Raw genomic sequence first — 20,217 nt, forward strand, 5'->3', positions numbered from 1 at the left:
TCTCCACAAGTGTAGGAAAACTTTATTCCACAAGGAGTTGGGGAGTTTGCCATTTAAAAGTAAATTCTTAAACAGAATGTTGATCTTCTCCAAGGAGCAGTCCAGGAATGACTATTTTGGAGGTATCAAAATTAATATCTTAATAAACGGTAGGAGACTGCGATTTCAATTGGGATTTGTTGATTGATTCCTATCTTCTTTTTTTTTTTGTCAGGAAAGGGCGGAAGGATTGGTTGATTGATTCAATCAAATCCAATTCTGATTTTTGACACCCTGCAGAAGCAACCATAAATAATACAGATCAGAAAGAGCAAAATAAAGATGGTCTTTTTAAGATTCTGCTTGACTTCAACAATATGCGTTGAACGCTATTTTGTCCTTTGAAGTTTGAACCAAAAAGATGGGGAAAAGAGATTCTATGCTGCCACAGCTTAATTACATGCAGCTGTAAACAGATTGATCCTGCATTCGAGATTGTTTGACCTCTCACCAAGCCAGCTTATTTAGTATTTACCCATAGAATATTATACCGAGCAGCATTCATGGAAAGGTTGCTTTCTGATACATTTTTACTACTAAAAACTTGAGACCATGAAAAGGTACTGACTACACCGTTACTACTAAATCAACCCTTTTTAAGTTCGTAGAGTCATTTTCCATTTCAGAGTTGCTTGTAAATTTGCAAAATCTAGTTGTGTTTTAGTTTCCCTACATTTTAATGATCGAACAAGCTAGCTGGTAACTTGAGTCGCCAACCCAAAAACATCCAACAGAAACGTTGATGCTTCCTGGTTTCAGCCGAACCATACATGAGTGGAGACGGCAGCAAAACAACAATGGAGAAGTATCTGATTTTATTCCTACACGTTCACCTGAACAACTCTCCAAAGCAATGATTCGCTTAAAAGGTAGTTTTTTTTCTTCTAGGCTCGCCATGCATGATGTTATTCTGTTACGGTTGTTAATTCACGGTCGTCCAGTGAGCGAAGACCCGGAACCCTGATTCACAACAAGTCGCCAGCTTTTCTTTTGAGTAAAATTACCCTCTTGATTGTCAGTTGAAAGCAACAAGTTCGTTCGAAGGTAAGAAGCGCATTTATCGAACCAACCAAGCAAAACTCAAGGCCAAGGGATATCCAACATGGCCTACAGCCACAGATTCGGCAATAGCACCACCCTCTGGGCTAGGGGAGGATTAGGCCATAAAAAACTCAGGCGAACGACCTCACCACGAAAAACTCCACCCCACGCTATAGGGCATATATATTTCACAGCAGGAAAGTCACAAAAAAAAAGGAACAAAGCAATGAATCCAGGAACTAAAGATGTAGACACTCCAGGATGGATGATTTAGTGACTTGAATTCATCTATTAACATACACATACTAAAAACAGACAAAAGAAACTATCATTACTACAAGAATACTTCCCAAGAATCAAAACATTTACCACCTACACGCTCCTCTTTCTGACCACTTTGTACCTACCAAAAATCATCAGAGCGCTGAGTCACAGGTCATGGGACAGGTCACAACACAAATATTAACACTTGATGCACCTCCCTAGACAACGCCAAAACAGAAAACAGACCTTGCCATTGAAAAAAGAGCCTAGCAACACCATATGGTTGTTCTTAAGGATCTCCCATATCAACAAAAAGCACAAAAAAGCGGTATACTACATGCCTGAATGTCAGTGTATACTCCTAGAATGTACCGTCATTTAGACCTAGAATGTATGCATCCATCAGCTGCTTATGACCAGGTGACCTATTTTTCGAAGCCACCCTACCAGGTCGACCTAATGCCAACTCCAGGTCAACCTTACTACTGCTTCTCGCTTTTGAAACAACAGCAATATTCTCCATCTCCAATGGAAACAATTCTAAACAGGATCCTTCAAAACCAATATTTTCCCCGCTAGCACTGGCAGAACCAAGCCACGGCCCTCCACTAGTTAATAAAACCACATCGCTATCTTTTGTCTGTATCTCCCCTTCTTCATATTCACACTGCTTTACCTTATCTGCATATACATATTGCCGTTCCTCTTTTTCATGTGCATTCTGCTTCTCCAGGTCCTGTCCATTATCAACTGCCTTCTCAATTATGTCAGGACAAGCCAAACCAGAAAAGCCAGAAGACATGGCTCTCTGATGCAAAGGAGAATGAGGTGAATCAGACCTATAGCTGCTCAGGGGACTAAAGGGACTCCACTGCCTCCCAAACTCGATGGGGCGCCTCCCTCTTTGACTTCCAAAATCATCTGTTGAAATGGATGACCTGTCACACTCAATGCTGCAATCTTGAATCAAAAGATGCTCAGCAGGTTTTGGGGGATCTGAAACTTGTTTCCCCCTAAAAACACCCCAAAGGTAATACTCTCCCTGAAATCCTGTGAATCATCAAGTCAGTTGTCAAAGTCTTGCCAATTAAACGGAGGCTCAGAAGTAAATGTTCCTAGCTTACTTTGGAATAGCGGTGGCAGTTGATCAGAAGAGAAGATTAGGAGCTCCGCATTATCAGTCACAGCTTTCAGAGCAAGGTCCCGATCAATTACATCATAAAGAAGCCCACTGAACGCTGCTTTGTCTCTGCAACAACTCATACTGTTAGAACGTTCAAAGATATTTGCAGTGGAATTTAGTACCAGAGATGATGAAAAATATGCACAATAAGAAGCAGAGAAATACCGTTTGCTTTCAGGGAAGAAATAAAGACCAATATTGTCATCAATGGGGGGCAATCTACTAAAACTCTTGGGCCAGACATCAGGTCTTGGCAGCATTTCCAGTCCAAGAAAAACTGGCAGTGCATTTGCCCCCTGTAACACTTTGAAGCATGCTTTGTTCGACAAATGGGCAACAATACCTACTTTACAAGAGTCTCCATTACAAATGCTAAAACATCCCCTATCAGGACAAGGCAGCAAAAATTAGAAGTTAGCATCAGATATCTGATTTGCAGCAGCAAGACACAAGAAGAACAGTACTCATACCTCCAGGCAGGATCAATGATGGGCCGAGCAGGGCCATAGCAACCATTTTCTGGAGATGGCTTACGGCTTGCAAAAACAGGAGCATTACTGACATCTGGAGCTACTGGTGAGTTTCTTTCTTCAGCAATTCCATTATCTTCTGATGAAATCCTTCCCACATCCAGTATCAACTTTCTTCTCTGATTTTTCAGCTTCTTAGCTCCTTCATGACAACCATCAGAATTCTGTTGATGATAATCTCTCTCGCGCAGAAGAGGATCAGTTGTTATCTCAACAGGAAGACCAACAGGAAATGGCTTATGTCTTGAGAGACCAAAAGGCACCTTCCTGACATCAGAAGCTACCAATGGGTTCCCGTCCTCAGCAGATCCAATATCCTCTTCTGAAATGCACTCATCATCCAGTATCAATTTTCTTCCCTGCCTTTTCAAACTTTTGGCTCCTTCACCGCTTGAAAGACCAAGCACATTCCCAACATCTGGAACTACTGGAGAGTTTTTGTCTTCAGCAGACCCAGTATCCTCTTCTGAAATCCCCTCATCATCCAGTAACAATTTTCTTCCCCCTTTTTTTGGCTTCTCAGGTCCTTCACGGTTATCATAAGAGAAGTATTGATGATAGTTCCCCATGCATGCAAGAATATCAGATCTTACCTCAGCAGGATCAAGCATATCTTCATTCCTCTGAGTGTCTCCCTTCAAACATAGGCTGAGAGATTGTAGTGCAATAGTAGTAGGGCCACAATTCTGCACATTTGTCTCAGCTTTCGATAAATTGTGTACCTTATTCTTCTTATGAATCTTTTTTCGCTTCCTAATCTTCAAACGTTTACTCCTCCTGACAGTGCGTAGACTACACTTGTTGGAAGAAGATGAGGCCCTATGTGCACATTGCTCACATGACCAAGTGACATGCACATTTCGATCAGGCCTGTTGTCTAAACAGTAGCTGGAGAAAAAAACAGCATGATGTGTTTAATTAATAAAATAACATATGCAATACAAAACACATTAGTTGTCAGCTTCTAGCTTTATTCCCCCAACCCTTTCTGTAAGCATTTATAGGATTCTTTTTTCTTTTCCCCTCTTTTTTGGGGAAAGGAGAGTTGTGATAGACAGATGCAAATTGATGGAAGGGGATTCCACAAATGACCATTGAAGGTACCTAGGCTTAATCATGACTAGAGAAGATACAAAGAACGATGTTTAACAGAAAATTAAATTAGGGTGTAGAAGTAGTGATGTAACCCAAGAATAGAGGGCCAGCAATAGGATTTTTTCTAAGAATCGGCAGGCAATATAGGGTTTATAACCCTGCTCTTCTAGGTCAAAACATAGTGGACAGCAGCTAACAATGCACCAAATACCCTGGAGCTAAGGTTGGTTTGAATTTCAAACCTTGGAGCTATGAATAGGGAAGTCTAAGGTTAAGGGGGGGAAGGTATTTGGGTTCGGCCAGGCTATTTTGGGGTCTGAAATTTGAAGAGAAATATTCTGCTTTAACAGAACTCTATGCAGAATTTTCCTCAGCTAGGGTTTATGGTTTTACAGATTTATATAGTTTCTCGGTTGCGATCGAGTGTAGGGTGAGAAGGGGATGGTGTTCCAAAGAAAAATGGGATTGGGTGTGAGGTTTTGGATGGTCTAAACTGGGATTAGGGTTTTGGGAATTTCAGGGAAAGATAGAATGGGGTTGGGGAATGAAAGAGAATGGAAGGAAGAGTCTAGGGAGGGGATGGGTAATTACCATAAGGTTCTAGAGGGAAGGGGAAGGGCTTGTGATGGAGTAGGATCTGGTAATGGAGTGAAGTTAGGGTTTGGGAAAGGGGAGGGTTTTGCAGGGGCCAGGGTTGTAATTGTTGCGAGAGACTTGAACTGCAGAAAACTTGAAGAACCCAGGTTGCTGCAGGCTTGAAGAAAGGGGAGGAGTCTGAATTTTGCAGAAATTATTAAGCAGATAGCCATTGGATTCCTCATTGGAACCCACAACTCCAATTCTTCCTTCAGATCTCAATTCATCCAATTAATCAAGTCTAAATCCACTACATGTGTGGAGGGCTATATTTATAGCCTCTTACAAGAAGGAAATTTAAAATAGGACTCAACAAAATAAAAGACTACTTAGGACTCGACAGAGAAATCAATTTGAAGTGGAATTCCTTCATATGCTAAGACTCTGCTCAGATTACCAAAGGAGGAATCTAATTAGAACTCCCAAACAAATAGAGAGCTGCAAAAATATACTTCCTACTCAACAAGGAATCCAATTGAGAATAGAATTCCAACTAGGAATCCTAACCTTATAAGGACTCGTACCACTAACTCAATTGTAACTCAATTGAAAAACATAAAATAGATTCCCAAATCCTAAAATTATTCTGAAATTTTCAGGACCATTTTGGGCTTCCAAGGGGGTGGTGAAGTGACACTTTTGACCCCACTAGGATTCAGGTCTGATTTGGGCCAAATTCTGCATTGCCATATGGTTGCCAATCCTGGTTACATCAAGTAGAGAAGTGCATCTCCAGTGTTGTGTAGTCAGCATATTCTTTAAACGCAAAAGAAAATTTTATAGAATACTTATACTACTTGTAATGACATAATGCACAGAATATTGGGCAGTTAAGAAGCATCATACAAGAAAACTCAGCATAGCAGAGATAAAAGCCTCATGCACTGAGTAGTGAGTACACCCTTTATAAATATTAGTTTCGACTAGTGTTGCAATTACAGACTAAAACACAAACTTACAGATGCTCCACAGCCACTTTACACTGGGAACAGTAAATCAGACAATCCATATAACCCTTGTCACCACATTTTTCGCAAATCTCTGCCTGTCAACAAGAAGATGAAACAATTAACACTCCAAGTTTAGATCATGAGATATGTTATCAAATCTGTTATTAAAATAAACATATGGCATAAGAGTGATAGTGTAACTACAAGGCAACTTCCTGTTAGATAAACACCAGGATACAAAGTACAAGGCAACCTCCTGTTAGATAAACACCAGGATACACAGTACGGCAACTTCCTGTTAGATAAACACGAGGACACAGCTTCTAATACCATTTTTCCTGGTAGAAAGACAAATGCCAATGCTTCTGTATACAACCATGGACAAAATCAACTCAAAACATAATACCCTTTTTCTTTTTCTTTTCTGGCAGCAGCAGTGGTGCACAAGGGGGCGGCATCTAAGCCAAAATATAGAATAAAACACACTTCAACAAAAATTCATCACTGTTGAAGTTTGATCACTTGGACGAGGGAGTTTTGCAATAATTACCAACTTTTTCTTCAATGCTCAATGTTTGGGAAAAAACTTTCATGTTCTATTCATTTTTTTTTCTTTCTATGGTCCACCATTTCATTTAAAACAAAAATAAATGAGCAGATAACTTCAACTTTTGGGGAATTTACCTTCAATCTGGATTACATAAGCAAACCATAACAGGTTATACCAATCAATACTGTCAAAGGATATAAACATGTTGGAGGTGGATCAAAAAGCATGCTGAAAAGATGAAAAGCTTATACGACCCTCATTTCTTTGCTTATATTTAATTTTTCATTTGTGAGTCATAAGGGTAACATGACCTTGAAAAGAAGCTAAGGAGGAAAAAGGATAAGCTGCTTAAGAAGACATGAGAAACTAACTTAAATGGAGGCTGCCCTCAAAATCTGGTGCCAATCTAGTGGTTATAGTTTGTAGATCCAGGTTCGTTTTCTTTTCTTTGATTGGATAGAGATCAAGAAAAGGCTGGGATTTAGGTTTTTTATGTTTGAATGGGCTCAATGGGGGATCGTGTTGATGGCAATGGACTAATGGTGTCTCATGTTAAGAATTCAATGGTTGCTCAATGAGGTTCATGGGAATCAAGTTCAAGAAAAGGGTAATTTACACGCACCCCCTCCAAAAAAGAACATTTTCATGCAATCCCTCAGAAAAGCATACCTTACATTGAAACCCTCCAAAACTAACACCATTAAATCTCAAATAAGCATCAGTGCAAAATGACTTTTATGCCCTTGGTTATTATGGGTATATCCCACTGATATAAGGGTTGATACCAACATTGAGTCGATGAACCGTTTCAAGTGCGGAGGTTGTAGTGTAATTAATAGTTGATGAAGTCAGGAATAATCCCACCAGTGGAATGTCGATATCCAAAATGTAGATGGTCTAAGGCATTGAAATTCAATGATCCCAATTCCATTGATAGGGGTAAATGAATCAGGCCTTCTAAGTTGATTTGAGGAGATGGGGTGAAAGAAAGGATGAGCTGTCGACCTTCTAAGTTGATCTGAATCCCACTTCTCTATTTTTGTTTCTGATAAGACTCTTAATAACCCAGGTGTACAACCACAGGACTAAGAGGAGAAGCTTGGAATCATTTCCAGCTGGCTACAGAGAACCAATCCCAGAGGGACACACAGGGGACAGGAATCAGTAGGAGGGACAGGTGTCCAAAATGGGTTGGACAGCAGCCACAACATTGCTTGACAGCAGAAGGGCAGAGAAATGGTCCACTTGGCAAAGGGTGATTGGAGGGAAGTGTAGCAGACAGGAATGTTTTGATATGTCAAGGAGGATGGGAGAATGGGGATTAGGCGTGAAGTGGATAGTGTAGAGCAGGCTAGTAAGACTTCCAGGGAGGTTTGGTGTGAGTTAGTTTGTTGCTGTTCTTGTGTAATGGTGTTGATGTCAATGAATGAAAGCCTGAATGTGTATGGTGCTCTATTTGTAATCGTTTAGTGAGATTGAATGAAGCAACCTTACCGTCCTTTGTTTTGTGTTTGTTACTCCTGGTACGCGTGTTAGTCTTGCAGTGGTTGTGCTGATAGAGTGAGTGTTGGGTGGAGATAGGGTTGAGACAATCAGAGATCTTAACAGCTTCCCACACTCTTCAATGATGATAACAACTTGCAACACCACTGCTCAGAGTTGTGGTTTTGCTCCTTGACGACACCATTCTCATCCCTCGGTAATAACCTCACCTGATCAGCATCACCACCTCTAACTTTGGTCCAATTTTCATCCTCAACAACCACCAGAGCTTCAGCCGCCACCTACCTAAGCTTCCTCCATTCCGTAGTACCTTGCATGATTGCTCACCTTCCCACCTCTCAGTTTAACTACACCTTACCATCTCTAATGGCATCAAATTCATTCAACTCCACTTTTACCCAGTCTCATACTCAGGCCACGACATAACCAATTCATTTTTCTGTCACCACTATTAATCGCTTCACTATCCTAAACAACTTCAGCACCTCCCTCACGGCACTCCCTACAGAATCCCAAATTGATAAAGAAAAGATGGAAGGGAATGAATGGATGGTTTTGGATTATTTCTTAATTTAGACCCCATTTGGAGGGGATGCATGTACTGTATAATTGTTTGAGGAGGTGCATGAATATGGCCACATTGTCTTGGGGAGATGCACATAAATACCCCCAGAAAGAATGGGGGAGAAGAGACGTTTATGGAAGCTGGATCTCCTTACTTGTGTCGCTATCCTTCACTGGCTGCTTGTAGGCAGGTATTCAAACATAAACTGATTCCACTAGTGAAGCAGGAATTTGGACTTGAAACACCAATAACCTCTCCAACTTTTAAACACCAGGAAATCAGTACTTCAAGTTTAAACACCAAGCACACAGAGTCTAAACTTCAAATACAAGACATATATCTCACAAAGAACAAAAGCAACAGCCAACAGTTGCACTCAGCATTTTTAAATAATCCAGTCTGAATTATATTCTCCAAGATAGTGTGCTACACCAGCACACCATGCAATCCAAGATCGCATAGTTTTGATACATCACAAATCCACATCATAGATCTCAATATCAGGGGCATAAAGAGAACCAATCAATCATTAGCATCGAAAAGAAATTAAAATATGATAGTAAATGATAAGGTTTTCACAAACTAATATCAGCATATTATTTACCATCTTATTTAGTTTGATGCCATAACAAAGCCTCATCCTATTAGGAATGGACAAAATTGAAACATAACACAAAAACACCAATGTTGCAGAGGTTAAAGCCTACCAAAATCTATAAAATTCGCTTAAACATCCTAACCTAAATTCATCCAACTAATTCTAACTTTCCTTCTTTGGCTAGGGAACTAATTCTAGCTTAATTAGAACCATAGATAACTAATTCAAGCTCTAAAAACACATACCCAAAAAGAAAAGGAAAAAAAAAGCCCAAAGTATTTAACCTAATTTTACGTGCAATCTAGGCACCCCTATCCTAGGCCAAATAAGGAGGGCCCATAGAAATTAAAGCATGGGAACAAAAGCTGATGACCTAAGTAACAAAATCCTAGGCTTATTCTAAGGAATATAAGCTCAAATTGGGGCCACCCCCTGGTAAGAATAGTTGTTAAGGTACAATATCCAGGTGGACTTTTAGGCCCCGAAAGAAAAAAATCATCAACCCCACTTCAAGAAGAGAAACTAGATTTGGTAGCATAGTTGTCACGGCGACAAGGCGGTTTAGGCTAATTGAGGCGATGAGTCGACGAGGCACCCTCCGAGGCGCTTTTGAGGCGGTTGAGGCGTTGTAAGTGAAATTTTTAGTGTACATCTCATCTACTCTAAATCTATCATATCTTATATAGTAAAAAAACTAATATCAGACTACCTCAAGTCATCCAACATACTACAAACCACACATAATAGGTCCTAAATAAAAATTCGCAAGAAGGAAGAGAAGAAGTTGCTTGTCCTTGGCCACTGCTTGCCGGAGTGTCGCTGCGGGAATGGAAGAGAAGAAGAGAGGAAGAGAGAAAGAGATTAGGGATTAGAGTGAGAGTGTGAGACTTGAGTCAAGAACTTATTCTCTTTCAATTTTGTTTGTTTTTATTTTTATTTTAACATTTGATCACATGTAGCGTCATTATACATATGCATATAGGTTCAAACAATAAATACTTTACAATCGGAATCTAATAAGCATTTCAATATATGCCTTCAATTAGGCATCTTTCTCATGATTTAAAAAAGAAAGAAAAAAAAGCGGACGCCTTATTGCCTAAAAATAAGGTGACGCCAATTTGAGGCGCTCCGAAGGAGCCCAGAAGCCGAGGCGACGCCTTGACAACTATGTTTGGTAGTAGGTGAAATTTTCAACTTTTTAACGTTGGACTTCTTCTCAAATCTGAAATTGACACAAATCATAATATGGTAAAACACTGCTAAAAAATAATGACGGAAAATATCAATTTGTTTTATATTCAAGAAACAAAAATATTTTCATCCAAAACAATTTTGATAGCACTAATGAACATCAAATAAATTATGATCAAAACCATTTGATATAAATCAAATTTAAACAATCTTGGACTAATTGAAAAATCTGCATAATAAAAAATCACATAATAATAAATAATTTGACCAATCAAACTTCTCAAAGGACAAAACCATTTCTCTAGATCAAAAGCAATTAAATTACTTGGAGATAAAACCACATTTTATAAGAACGGCATAAACCAAATGCATAACTAGTTGGTAGCATTTGCAAGACTTTCTATTAATATCTTAACCAAAGAAGCCTCTATCTCCTCCAACCTATGATTAATATGGAGTGAATGGCTACCTCCTCTACGTCAAGTCTTCAAAGTCTTTTGGTTACGAATCTCATGACTTAGCTCCTATGGCCAAGTCCACTTCCACTATTGCCACCCCAACTACTTCTCCATTCACCTCTAAAGCTAATGGCCCCACACTAGTTACTAACAGCACTTCATTTACCATTCCCCTACCCCCCCTTTAAGAGATAAGCCAATCTTGACCTTCGTTTGCCCTTTCCTCCCATCACTCCATCCCCTTGCCTCAGGGACCAATGGCAAAAAAGGATTATTTCTACCTGCTATCACATGATGCATCCCCATCTATTGACATCACCCCCCTATTCAATGACCTGCAAATCCTCTCTCGTTTGTCGTTCATGGGATCCTTGCTTAAAACTCCACTATATCCTCGATCACTCATATGTTCCCTTTCTCTACTTCAAGCTTTGTACACCAATTCCTATAAAGTTACTGGCCCCACACTAGCTACTAACAGCACTTCACTTACCATTCCCCACCCCCCTTAAGAGATAAGCCAATCTTGACCTTTGTTTGCCCTTTCCTCCCATCACTCCTTCCCTTGCTTCAGGTACCAATGCTAAAAATGTATTCTTTCTACCTTCTATCACATGATGCATCCCCATCTATTGACACCACCTCTATCCCCTATCCAATGACCTACAAATCCTCTCGTTTGTCATTCATGAGATCCTAGCCCAAAACTCCATTATATCCTCGATTGCTCATATATCCCTTTCCCTACTTCAACTCCAAGCTTTGTACACCAGTTCCTCTTCAACTAATACCAATCCAACTATTTCTTTGCTCACCTCCAAAAGTGATTGTCCAGTTCCCCACCACCACCCCTTAATTCGAACCCCCCCCCCCCAACTAATCCATCTATAGCCTTCCCCACTACATCAATTGAAATCAATTGATATAAGTTCGATAACAAATTAGCCAACTTCCCTTTGAAATCAACTAAGGGTTGATAAATATGGATGGGGGGCCTTAGTTAAGTAAGTTTATGCGGTCATAGGCCTACTATACATGCCATAAGTTTAGTGTTTAGATCAAGTACGAAAAAGGTTATATTTTAGTTTAATTGGTCTAATTATGTAAATTCTACCCAACTTAAGTTATAAAGGAATAATAGTCTTCTCATGTTTTATTTTAGTATAAGTTATATTTGATAAATCTAGGATATGATAAAAAGTCCTTATAACTTCAATTATATGAGCCCAATTTGAATTTAGATTAGTATGCTCAACATAGTTGTGCCTTGGCCCTTTTTTAAGTCAAGGCACCTTGGTTTTTGTTACCCTCTATCGCCTCACGTCACCTCACCTTGACAACTATGATGTTAAGTATAAGGAAAGTTAGTTTCAAATTCTAGGTCCTAATTTGACTTCTTATGTAAGGCTACAAATAAAGCCTTAGCATGTAACAAACCACAGATTGTAGGATATAATAATAATAATTTATAAAAAGTGTGTTGCTGCCTAAGAGCAAAGGTTAGTAGAGCTTCTCAAAGGTAAGGTCCTCCATGTGATTGCGTAAGCATCCAAGAATTTCTATTTGAATGATCCAAGGAAAAAATTTTGGACAAAACCAAGATTTCAACCCAAGAAAAGGCCGGAATTTTTAGGTTTCTTCGGTCGAAACATGTGATTTTTTTTTAATTTCAACCCTAGGTTTCAGGCCTTATATGACGTCCATTTAATCTGATTTATTGCCTCCTACCTATTTAAAGCACAATAAACACAATGGAACTAGTATTTTGCAAAAAAAAAAATTATCATTCAAGTATACTAACTAACAAATGGTTCTAACAAGTACAAATTGTATTGCATACAAGCATAGATTCATCAGCATACATGAATTGTTTGGTAGAATGGTTATATATACAACAAGTCAACAAAATAAAATGATATTCCTGGCTCTCTTCCTTTCCTGCTCCCTTCTTTGTCTTTTCTCTCTAATTCCTCTATCAGTGTCAATGGTCGGATTTGGATTCTCGGGGACCCTTCCAGATTCCAAATCACTCTTCTAAAATCCTCCCCTCAACTCATGCATCTTAGCATTCTCGCTCCCAACTCTCCCCTTTTCTTCTCACCATCATTTATGGTTTCAATCAAGCTTCTAATCTTCTAATCGTCTTGATCTTTGGCAGAATATCCGCTCTATCTCTTCCACTTCCTCTGATCTCCCTTGGGGCCTTGGTGGTGATTTCAATATCATCCGCTTCTCTCATGAGCAAGTGGGAGGCTCCCATGTAAATCCTATAGCGATTGATGATTTAAACTCTTGCATCAAGGACTCTGGCCTTTCTAATCTCCGTTGGTCTAGGCACTCCCTCACTTGGCATAATCGCTGCTCTGGACCAGATCAAATTGTTTCAAAGCTTGATCGCTTCCTCACTAACTCCTCTTGGCTCTCTTCCTTTCCTGCTTCCCATGCTTTCTTCCCTAATTCCGGTCCCTCTGATCATTCTCCCTGTCTCATCCAACTCTCGCTCCTCCTCCTTTGGTCCTAAGCCTTTCAAATTCTTCGACATGTGGACTTCTCACCTGTTCTTCATTCCCACAGTTAAAAATGCCTAGACCAAGCCTGTCCACTGCCATCTCTCCCTCTTATTGCTTTTGCTTGCAAGCTTCGCAATACCAAAGAAGCCCTCAAATCCTGGAACTCCTCTTTTGGCAATATTCCCTCGAGGGTCTCTTCTTATCGCTCGAATCTCCAAAGAATCCAATCTCTTCTCCTCAATGACCCCTCTAACCCTTCTCTTACCGACCAGGAAAAAGCTCTCTCCTCTGATCTCTCATCTCGTCTCTCCCTTGAAGAAAGCTTTCTCCACCAGAAAGCTCGAATCAAATGGCTTGAGCATGGTGATTCTAACTCTGCCTATTTTCACAAATCCCTCAAAGCCCACAACAATTTCAATTCCATTCCCTCTCTCCTCACTAGTAATGGTACTTGGATCTCCGATCCCCCTAGTATCAAGGCTGAGGTCACCTCCTTTTTCTCCAACCTTCTCTCCCCCCTTTCTCTCCCTCCTAGCTCCCCGCTCCCTCCCAACCTTTTCAATAAATTCATTGACCCCTCTTCTTTCTCTTTTCTTTGTGCTATCCCTTCCACTGAAGAGATCCTCTTAGCCATTCGGTCCCATAAGTCCAATCAGGCCCCTGGTTCGGATGGCTTTAGTATGGGTTTCTTTCTCGCCTCCTGGGATTTCCTTGAGCACGATCTTGTCCATGCTATTCGCAGCTTCTTCTTTAACCCCTCCCAGCTCTCCTCCATCAATCAAACTCAATCAAACTTTCATTTGTCTCATCCCTAAGAAGCAAGGTGCTTCCTCCCTTTCAGATTTCCGCCCCATCTCTCTCTGCAATCTATTATACAAATTCATCTCTAAGGTTCTAGCGAATAGACTTAAAAAGGTCATGCATTCCCTTGTGAGTCCAAACCAATCTGTGTTCATCTCTGGCCGTAGCATTGCTAACAATATCCTCCTCTGTGCAAAAATTGTCTATGGGTTTGATAGATCTTCTCATTCCCCGGCAACCCTGCTCAAGGTTGACCTCCATAAAGCCTTCGATTCCTTTCGCTTGGACTTCATCAGTAATTCCCTTGCCTCTAAGGGTTTCCCTCCTCCCTTCATCCACTGGATTAAGACTTGTATCTCCACCCCCCGATTCTCCATTATCGTTAATGGATCCCCTGTTGGATTCTTCTCTTCGCATGTTGGTATTCGCCAAGGTTGTCTTCTTTCCCCCTACCTCTTCTCCTTGGCTTTGGAGGCCCTCTCCCGCATCCTCCAATCCAACACAAACCAACTCCTCATCTCTCCCATTCCCAAATGTAAGTCTCTCAAGCTCACCCACACCTCGCTTTTGTTGATTATTTTATGATCTTCTCCAAAGCCGATCATTTATCCATCTCCTCCATCCTCTCGGCCCTCTCCCTTTTTGAATCTCTCTCTAGCCTTCGTGTTAACCTTGATAAATCAACCATCTTCCTCTCTGGGGTCTCTGATCAAATCGTGCTTCTCTCCTTAGTCTCTCAGGCTTCAAGCCTCGATCTTTACCTATTACCTATCTCGGTCTTACTCTCATTCCTGGTAGACTCACCCACCATCACTACCTTCCTATGCTCGATCACATCCGTAAAAAGCTCCAACTCTAGAAAGGTAAGCTTCTCTCCTTTGTTGGTCGATAAGTGCTCATCCGCTCTGCCCTCCAATCTTCCTATCTCTATTGGTGTAGAATCTTCACCATCCCAAAATCCACTGTCCATGCCATGGAGTCCATTTTCTCTTCCTTTCTTTGGAAGGGGCATGAAGCTACCCGCTTCATCCACTCTATCAGTTGGTCGCCCATCTGCACTCAACCTCTGAAGGAGGCCTCCGCATCCGTCGTATCACTGATGTCAACTCTACTTGCCTCCTTAAACTTATCTGGAAAATTGCTTCAAAGCAAGATCCCATCTGGGTTTCCTGGGTTTACTCCTACCTTCTCCGTTCAGATTCCTTCTGAATGGCCCCTATGCCATCCAATCCTTATTGGATCTGGAGGAAACTTCCTTTGTTGCATCCCTGTGCCCTCTTTGCCATCTCCATTTCAATATCCTTTGGTTCCCCTATCTCCTTTTGGCTTGACCTGTGGCATCCAATGGGCATTCTCTTTTCCCTTTTTGGTCATCGTGCTGTTTATAATACCCGTATCCCCAAGACCAGGGTCTGAAGTATCCCACGATCCTATATGATATTGGCAGATACGTATCTATATTTGACACAACTGATACGATACATATCAATACGTCTCTCTATTGAATTGCACTAAAATACATTAGTCAAAACGATACAATACTTGATACAGAACGATACATCTCTTAAAATCACCTAACCGATACGATACTCGATACCGATACTTTAAACCTTGCCTAAGACCACCCCTTTATCCAATTTCATCTCTGATGGATCCTGGTCCCCCCCCCCCCACCCCATTCTCACACAGGATTGGAATTCCCTTCACCCTATCTCCAATTCCCCCCAGGACTTGACCTTTTGACTTCCCTCCCCTTCCATGACCTTTACCACCTCCTCTACCTGGAATCTTCTCCACGCCCATAACCCCAAACCCCCCTGGTCCCCCCAATTTGGTTCAAAAACCACATTCCCCAGCACTCCCTTACCCTTTGGAGATATCTTAACCAAGCCCTCCCCACCCAATCCTTCCTTATTGGCCGCCAAATCCCCGTTAGCTTAAACTGCATCCTATGTTGGAATGGTTTCAAGGACATTGAGCACATTTTCTTTCCTTGCCCTTTTTCCAGTTCTATCTGGAAAAAAGCCCTTTCTTTTATTTGGCCCCATTCGAGGCGATCTTTTGGGTTTGCTAGTGAGTGGTCTTGGATTCTGAGAAACTTTCCAGGCTCCTCCATTTGTGATCGTGTTAGTAAGCTCGTGTTCAGTGCTACTGTCCACCATCTTTGGTGGGAACAGAATCTTTGGAAATGGACTTCCAAATCTCGTTCAAAAGATATGATTTGGAATGCCATCCACTTTGATGTTTCTTCTGGGCTTGTTGCTTCTTCCCTCCCCCTGATTGATGATACCCCAACGAATAGGCTTACTATTGTCTCCGGGGGTTTCAATCTTTCCTTTCGGTCTTCTTCTTAAAAGACCATCCTTTGTATATTTGGTTACCTTGCGTTATTTATTCATCAAAAAAAAAATTCTTATATACATAAAATAAAAATATATCATTTTAGAAAATAATTATTAAAATTAGAAAATGAAAAATTGGCAGCAAATAATATTAAACAAAAAAAGTTAACAAAACACAATCATAAATTAGAGTACTAGGCTAAACACATTAATTTCACGGCAATACGAGATCATTTAAGGCATGAACAAAACAAAAATTAAAAAAGGGGAAGTTTGGAATTGTTGGGTATGGCTCATGCTTTACATTCTAGAAGAGGTGCTTGAAGGCAAAAGAGTTGTGAAAATGGGATAGAAATCAACAAAAACTGAGGAAAAACAAGTTTGAATGTTGAAATGGTTGAAATTTCGGTCGAGATGGTTGAAATTTTGGTCGAAACCTCCGAAACGGTCGAACGGTCGAAATTTCGATCGAAATCTAACACTTTTCTAAAATAATTGGAATTTCGTTTCGTTTTTGAAAAATGCAGACATTTCGACCAAAATTGTTGAAATTTGGTCAAGTTTTCTACTATAGAAGGATCCTCCTTCAGCAATGCTTGTAGCCTACCTCCAATTCTTTCCATCTCAACCACACCAAGGCTTGTGCAACAGATAATTAACAAGTCAACACTTAATACCAGTTCTCATATCACCCTCTTTTTTAATTTATTGATTTTCACACTTTTTAAATATCCAAAGTCCAAGACTAGATCTAGACCAATCTAAACATTAGATTTATCCCGAACTTTAGGAACATTATTCCCCCAACCTTAGCAAGCTTCCATCCCAATTTCAGCCCCATCAAAACCATCCAAACCCTAGATTTACCCATCAAGAAACCCAATATCTCCCAAAAACCACCCATCTAAAATCATTGAATCTTGAAAAGATTATTCTAAGGACATAAATTCCTTTCAAGTTTTATCTCATTCCCCTAAGTTTTTCATCCCATTCTCAAATCTACTCCATATCAACAAATTTATCAACCTCCCATGGGATGGCTTAAAGTATCCTTTATACCCTAAATATCAATACACCTTTATCCATCTATCTCACCAAACAAACCAAAACCCTAAGCAAGGAATTAAAACACAATTCTTACGAACCAACTGGGGAACAACCGGAAGTAAACTAAAATTCTAGGGGTACCCTTTTGTTGGATGAATGAAATAATTGTTAACCGAAAACCCCAAATAGGGAAAAAGAATGTAGAGGGAGAGACGAGAGGGAAGAGAGGGGGGGCCAATCACAATCTATTGCTCAACAAGAAATGAGTCCTAAACCCCATGAGATTATGAAAGTCATGTTACATGGGGGTATCTGCAACTGGGGATGGAGAAGAGAGTATAGTCCATAAAATAACATCAAAACAGATGGCTCTCCAAATCACGTCGAAAGATCTAGATTTGGAGGTCCATCTCCTCAAATTTCACTCCCACCACAAGCAAGAGATCAACGCATTTAATACCAACTTACATGTCGTATCACAAATGAAGGATCCTGCATACTGTCTCAAAAACCAAACCCAATCCCACGAGGAACCAAAGAAGCGCCTAAAGCAAGGCCAAAAGAAGGAAATGGCTTTCTCCCACAAGAAGCGAGAGAAGAGACAAAAGAAGATTAGGGGGTCTACATCTTCGAAGTTGTTCCATCAAATGGCACAATTGGAGCTAACATTAAAATGTCGATTTTAAAGGAAGGAGAATAATACTAGAAATTGAAGAAGATGATCTTTAAATATCGTTGTTGCCTTCCCAAGAAGACCACGACTTGGATTTCCTCCAAACTCAAATAATTTTATTCAATTCAACTCGCGATTACATGGGTTGGAAGCTTTAATAATAGCCTCAAATAAGAAATAAAATATGACTCTAATTAGGAAGCCCAATTGAATTCAAACTAACTTACTAGATCTAATTAGGACTCTACTTGATTGACAACTTCCAACATAAACTAGAACTCCATCATATCTCACTCTGAGAGGTCCGATTAAGAATCTACGAGTAGATATGGAGTCCTAAATAAAAATAGAGTAAAAGTGGACTTAAATTAGGGGATCCCAACAAAACTGGGTGAATCACACCTAGACAAAGACTCTGCAATAACTCTCAAAATACAAATCCAAATCCAAATCCAAATTAATTAAAAAAAAAAAAGAACTAGCGTCTACACAACAAGCTTGGCTCACTATGACCCAGACTTAGGACACTCGAAATTTGGAAAAAATTAATAGGATACCCTAATTCGAATTAGGGACCCTAGGGTTTGGAGAATCAACCATAGGCCCTAGGGAATCCCTAGAAACAGTTTACATCACAACCATCTATACACCCTAACCCCAAAATTCATTCAAGGAACCCTTTTTTGGTCCCATATGAGTTGGTTCTCTTAAAAGATCCTGGAGAACTGGCCCTCGTTCACTTGAGGCTGCATCACTAACCACTACTCTACAAGCAAAAGGCATCAAAAAAGCCATCACCAAAGAATCAAGTGCTTGAAAGATCAAAAAAAAATTTAGGTTCCTCCATCCCTCACCTACATCGTTAAACCTCCATTGGCCCATCCTCCCTTCGCCAAATCCTTCCTCATCTGGCAATCGTTTAATTGCCATTACCAAGTGAACCTTTCTATGTGATTGCAAATCCCCTCTTCTAGCTCCATGCCCCAATTTTGCTTCCCCTTTCATTATCCTAAATTCTACTTCATTTAGGGAGATCTCATTCCCTATGAAATCCCACTCTATCCTCTTCCTCTTTTCTGATGAGGCACGAGACTATTCCCTTGAGAGTTTGTAAACCTATGATGGGGGTGGGGCTTCTACTAATTTTATCCCATCTATTAGCTCTAATTCCCATCTGCAAGCTCTACTTGATCTTAGAGGGCTCAACCCCCTGCTCCACCCAAACAACCCCATAAAAACACAATACCCCTCGGGAAACTAGAAGCATTCGCATAAGTTTGGATATTCATACCCATGTCCCTCCGCCAAACAATTAACCAGTGAAAATTGGACTTTCTTGAAATGAAATCTTGTCAACACCACACCCTAAACCCGAAAACCTAAAACCCTGAAACCCTAATTTAAAAATAAATAAATAAATCTTAATCTTCAGCCTGTTGTGGGTTTTCGGACTCTTCGCCTTCCGTGTGCGGGTCTTTGCCTCCTTCAAGGCAGGCACAAAGTATTTCGGAAGAGTCCGGAGAATGCCAAAAGTATAATGAGAATCGCGGAGAGGGAAAAATGCCGTATCTACTTTCCAAGTAATAGAAATCTAGAACATAAAGAAAAAAAGATCTTTTCAAGAATTACCATGGTTCAGAAGGTAGCCCCGTAACAGGAACCAGAGAATGCAAGAAACGACTGCAACAGAATGGATCTTCTCCTCTGCTGAAAAATATCGCACAAATAAACGAAATTTTAAGGACTTGGAAGAACTTCTCCAGAAGATAGAATGTGAAACAAGTGCCACGGGTTGACACACAGTGCATGTTAATAAAGGAGACTGGGAGTAGAGGGGAGACAATAATGAGAATGACTGATGTAAGAGAGAGAGACTCTCTTCTCTCTCCAGTAATGCTTCCTTTCCAGAGTTGTCAAGTAATAAGGTTAATAATTGCAGAGATAGAGAACAAGAACAAGAACAAGAACAACTCTCTCTCTTTCTCTAGAGTCCCACTCCCACTGGTAATGGTATCTTACTGATCTTCTCCTCCGATTCCTACGGGTAGTGCAGTAGTAGTAGTAGTAGTTTCTCTCTTCACGGAACCCCCAGGTTTCCGAAACGACGCCAACTTCAGCTTTTTGCGCGTATTGCTGCCCGCCCGTATTGGCTATGTGTGGGAAACATCCCTCCCTACCACCGCTTCGTGCATAAAGCCGTTTCAATCCATACCATACCATTACTGTGCGTGCTCCTAG

At 40.4% G+C, this 20,217-nt stretch overlaps 1 protein-coding gene across 1 annotated transcript; it reads right to left on the reverse strand.

The window, feature by feature from the left end:
• Positions 1-869: 869 nt before the first annotated feature.
• Positions 870-20,179, reverse strand: LOC149027453 (PHD finger-containing protein 1-like). Its single transcript, XM_089162682.1, has 6 exons — positions 19,609-20,179; positions 5,748-5,833; positions 2,998-3,945; positions 2,693-2,911; positions 2,469-2,593; positions 870-2,394 (listed from the first exon to the last, which is right to left on the reverse strand). Exons 1-6 carry the CDS (start codon positions 19,609-19,611, stop codon positions 1,706-1,708), a joined length of 2,070 nt encoding a protein of 689 aa, XP_089018808.1. The 5' UTR covers positions 19,612-20,179; the 3' UTR covers positions 870-1,705.
• Between the last annotated feature and the right edge of the window lie 38 nt (positions 20,180-20,217).

This window comes from Hakea prostrata, chromosome 1, assembly GCF_041222555.1.
Source record: "Hakea prostrata isolate BN-2017 chromosome 1, UWA_Hpros_2, whole genome shotgun sequence".
NCBI lineage: Eukaryota > Viridiplantae > Streptophyta > Magnoliopsida > Proteales > Proteaceae > Hakea > Hakea prostrata.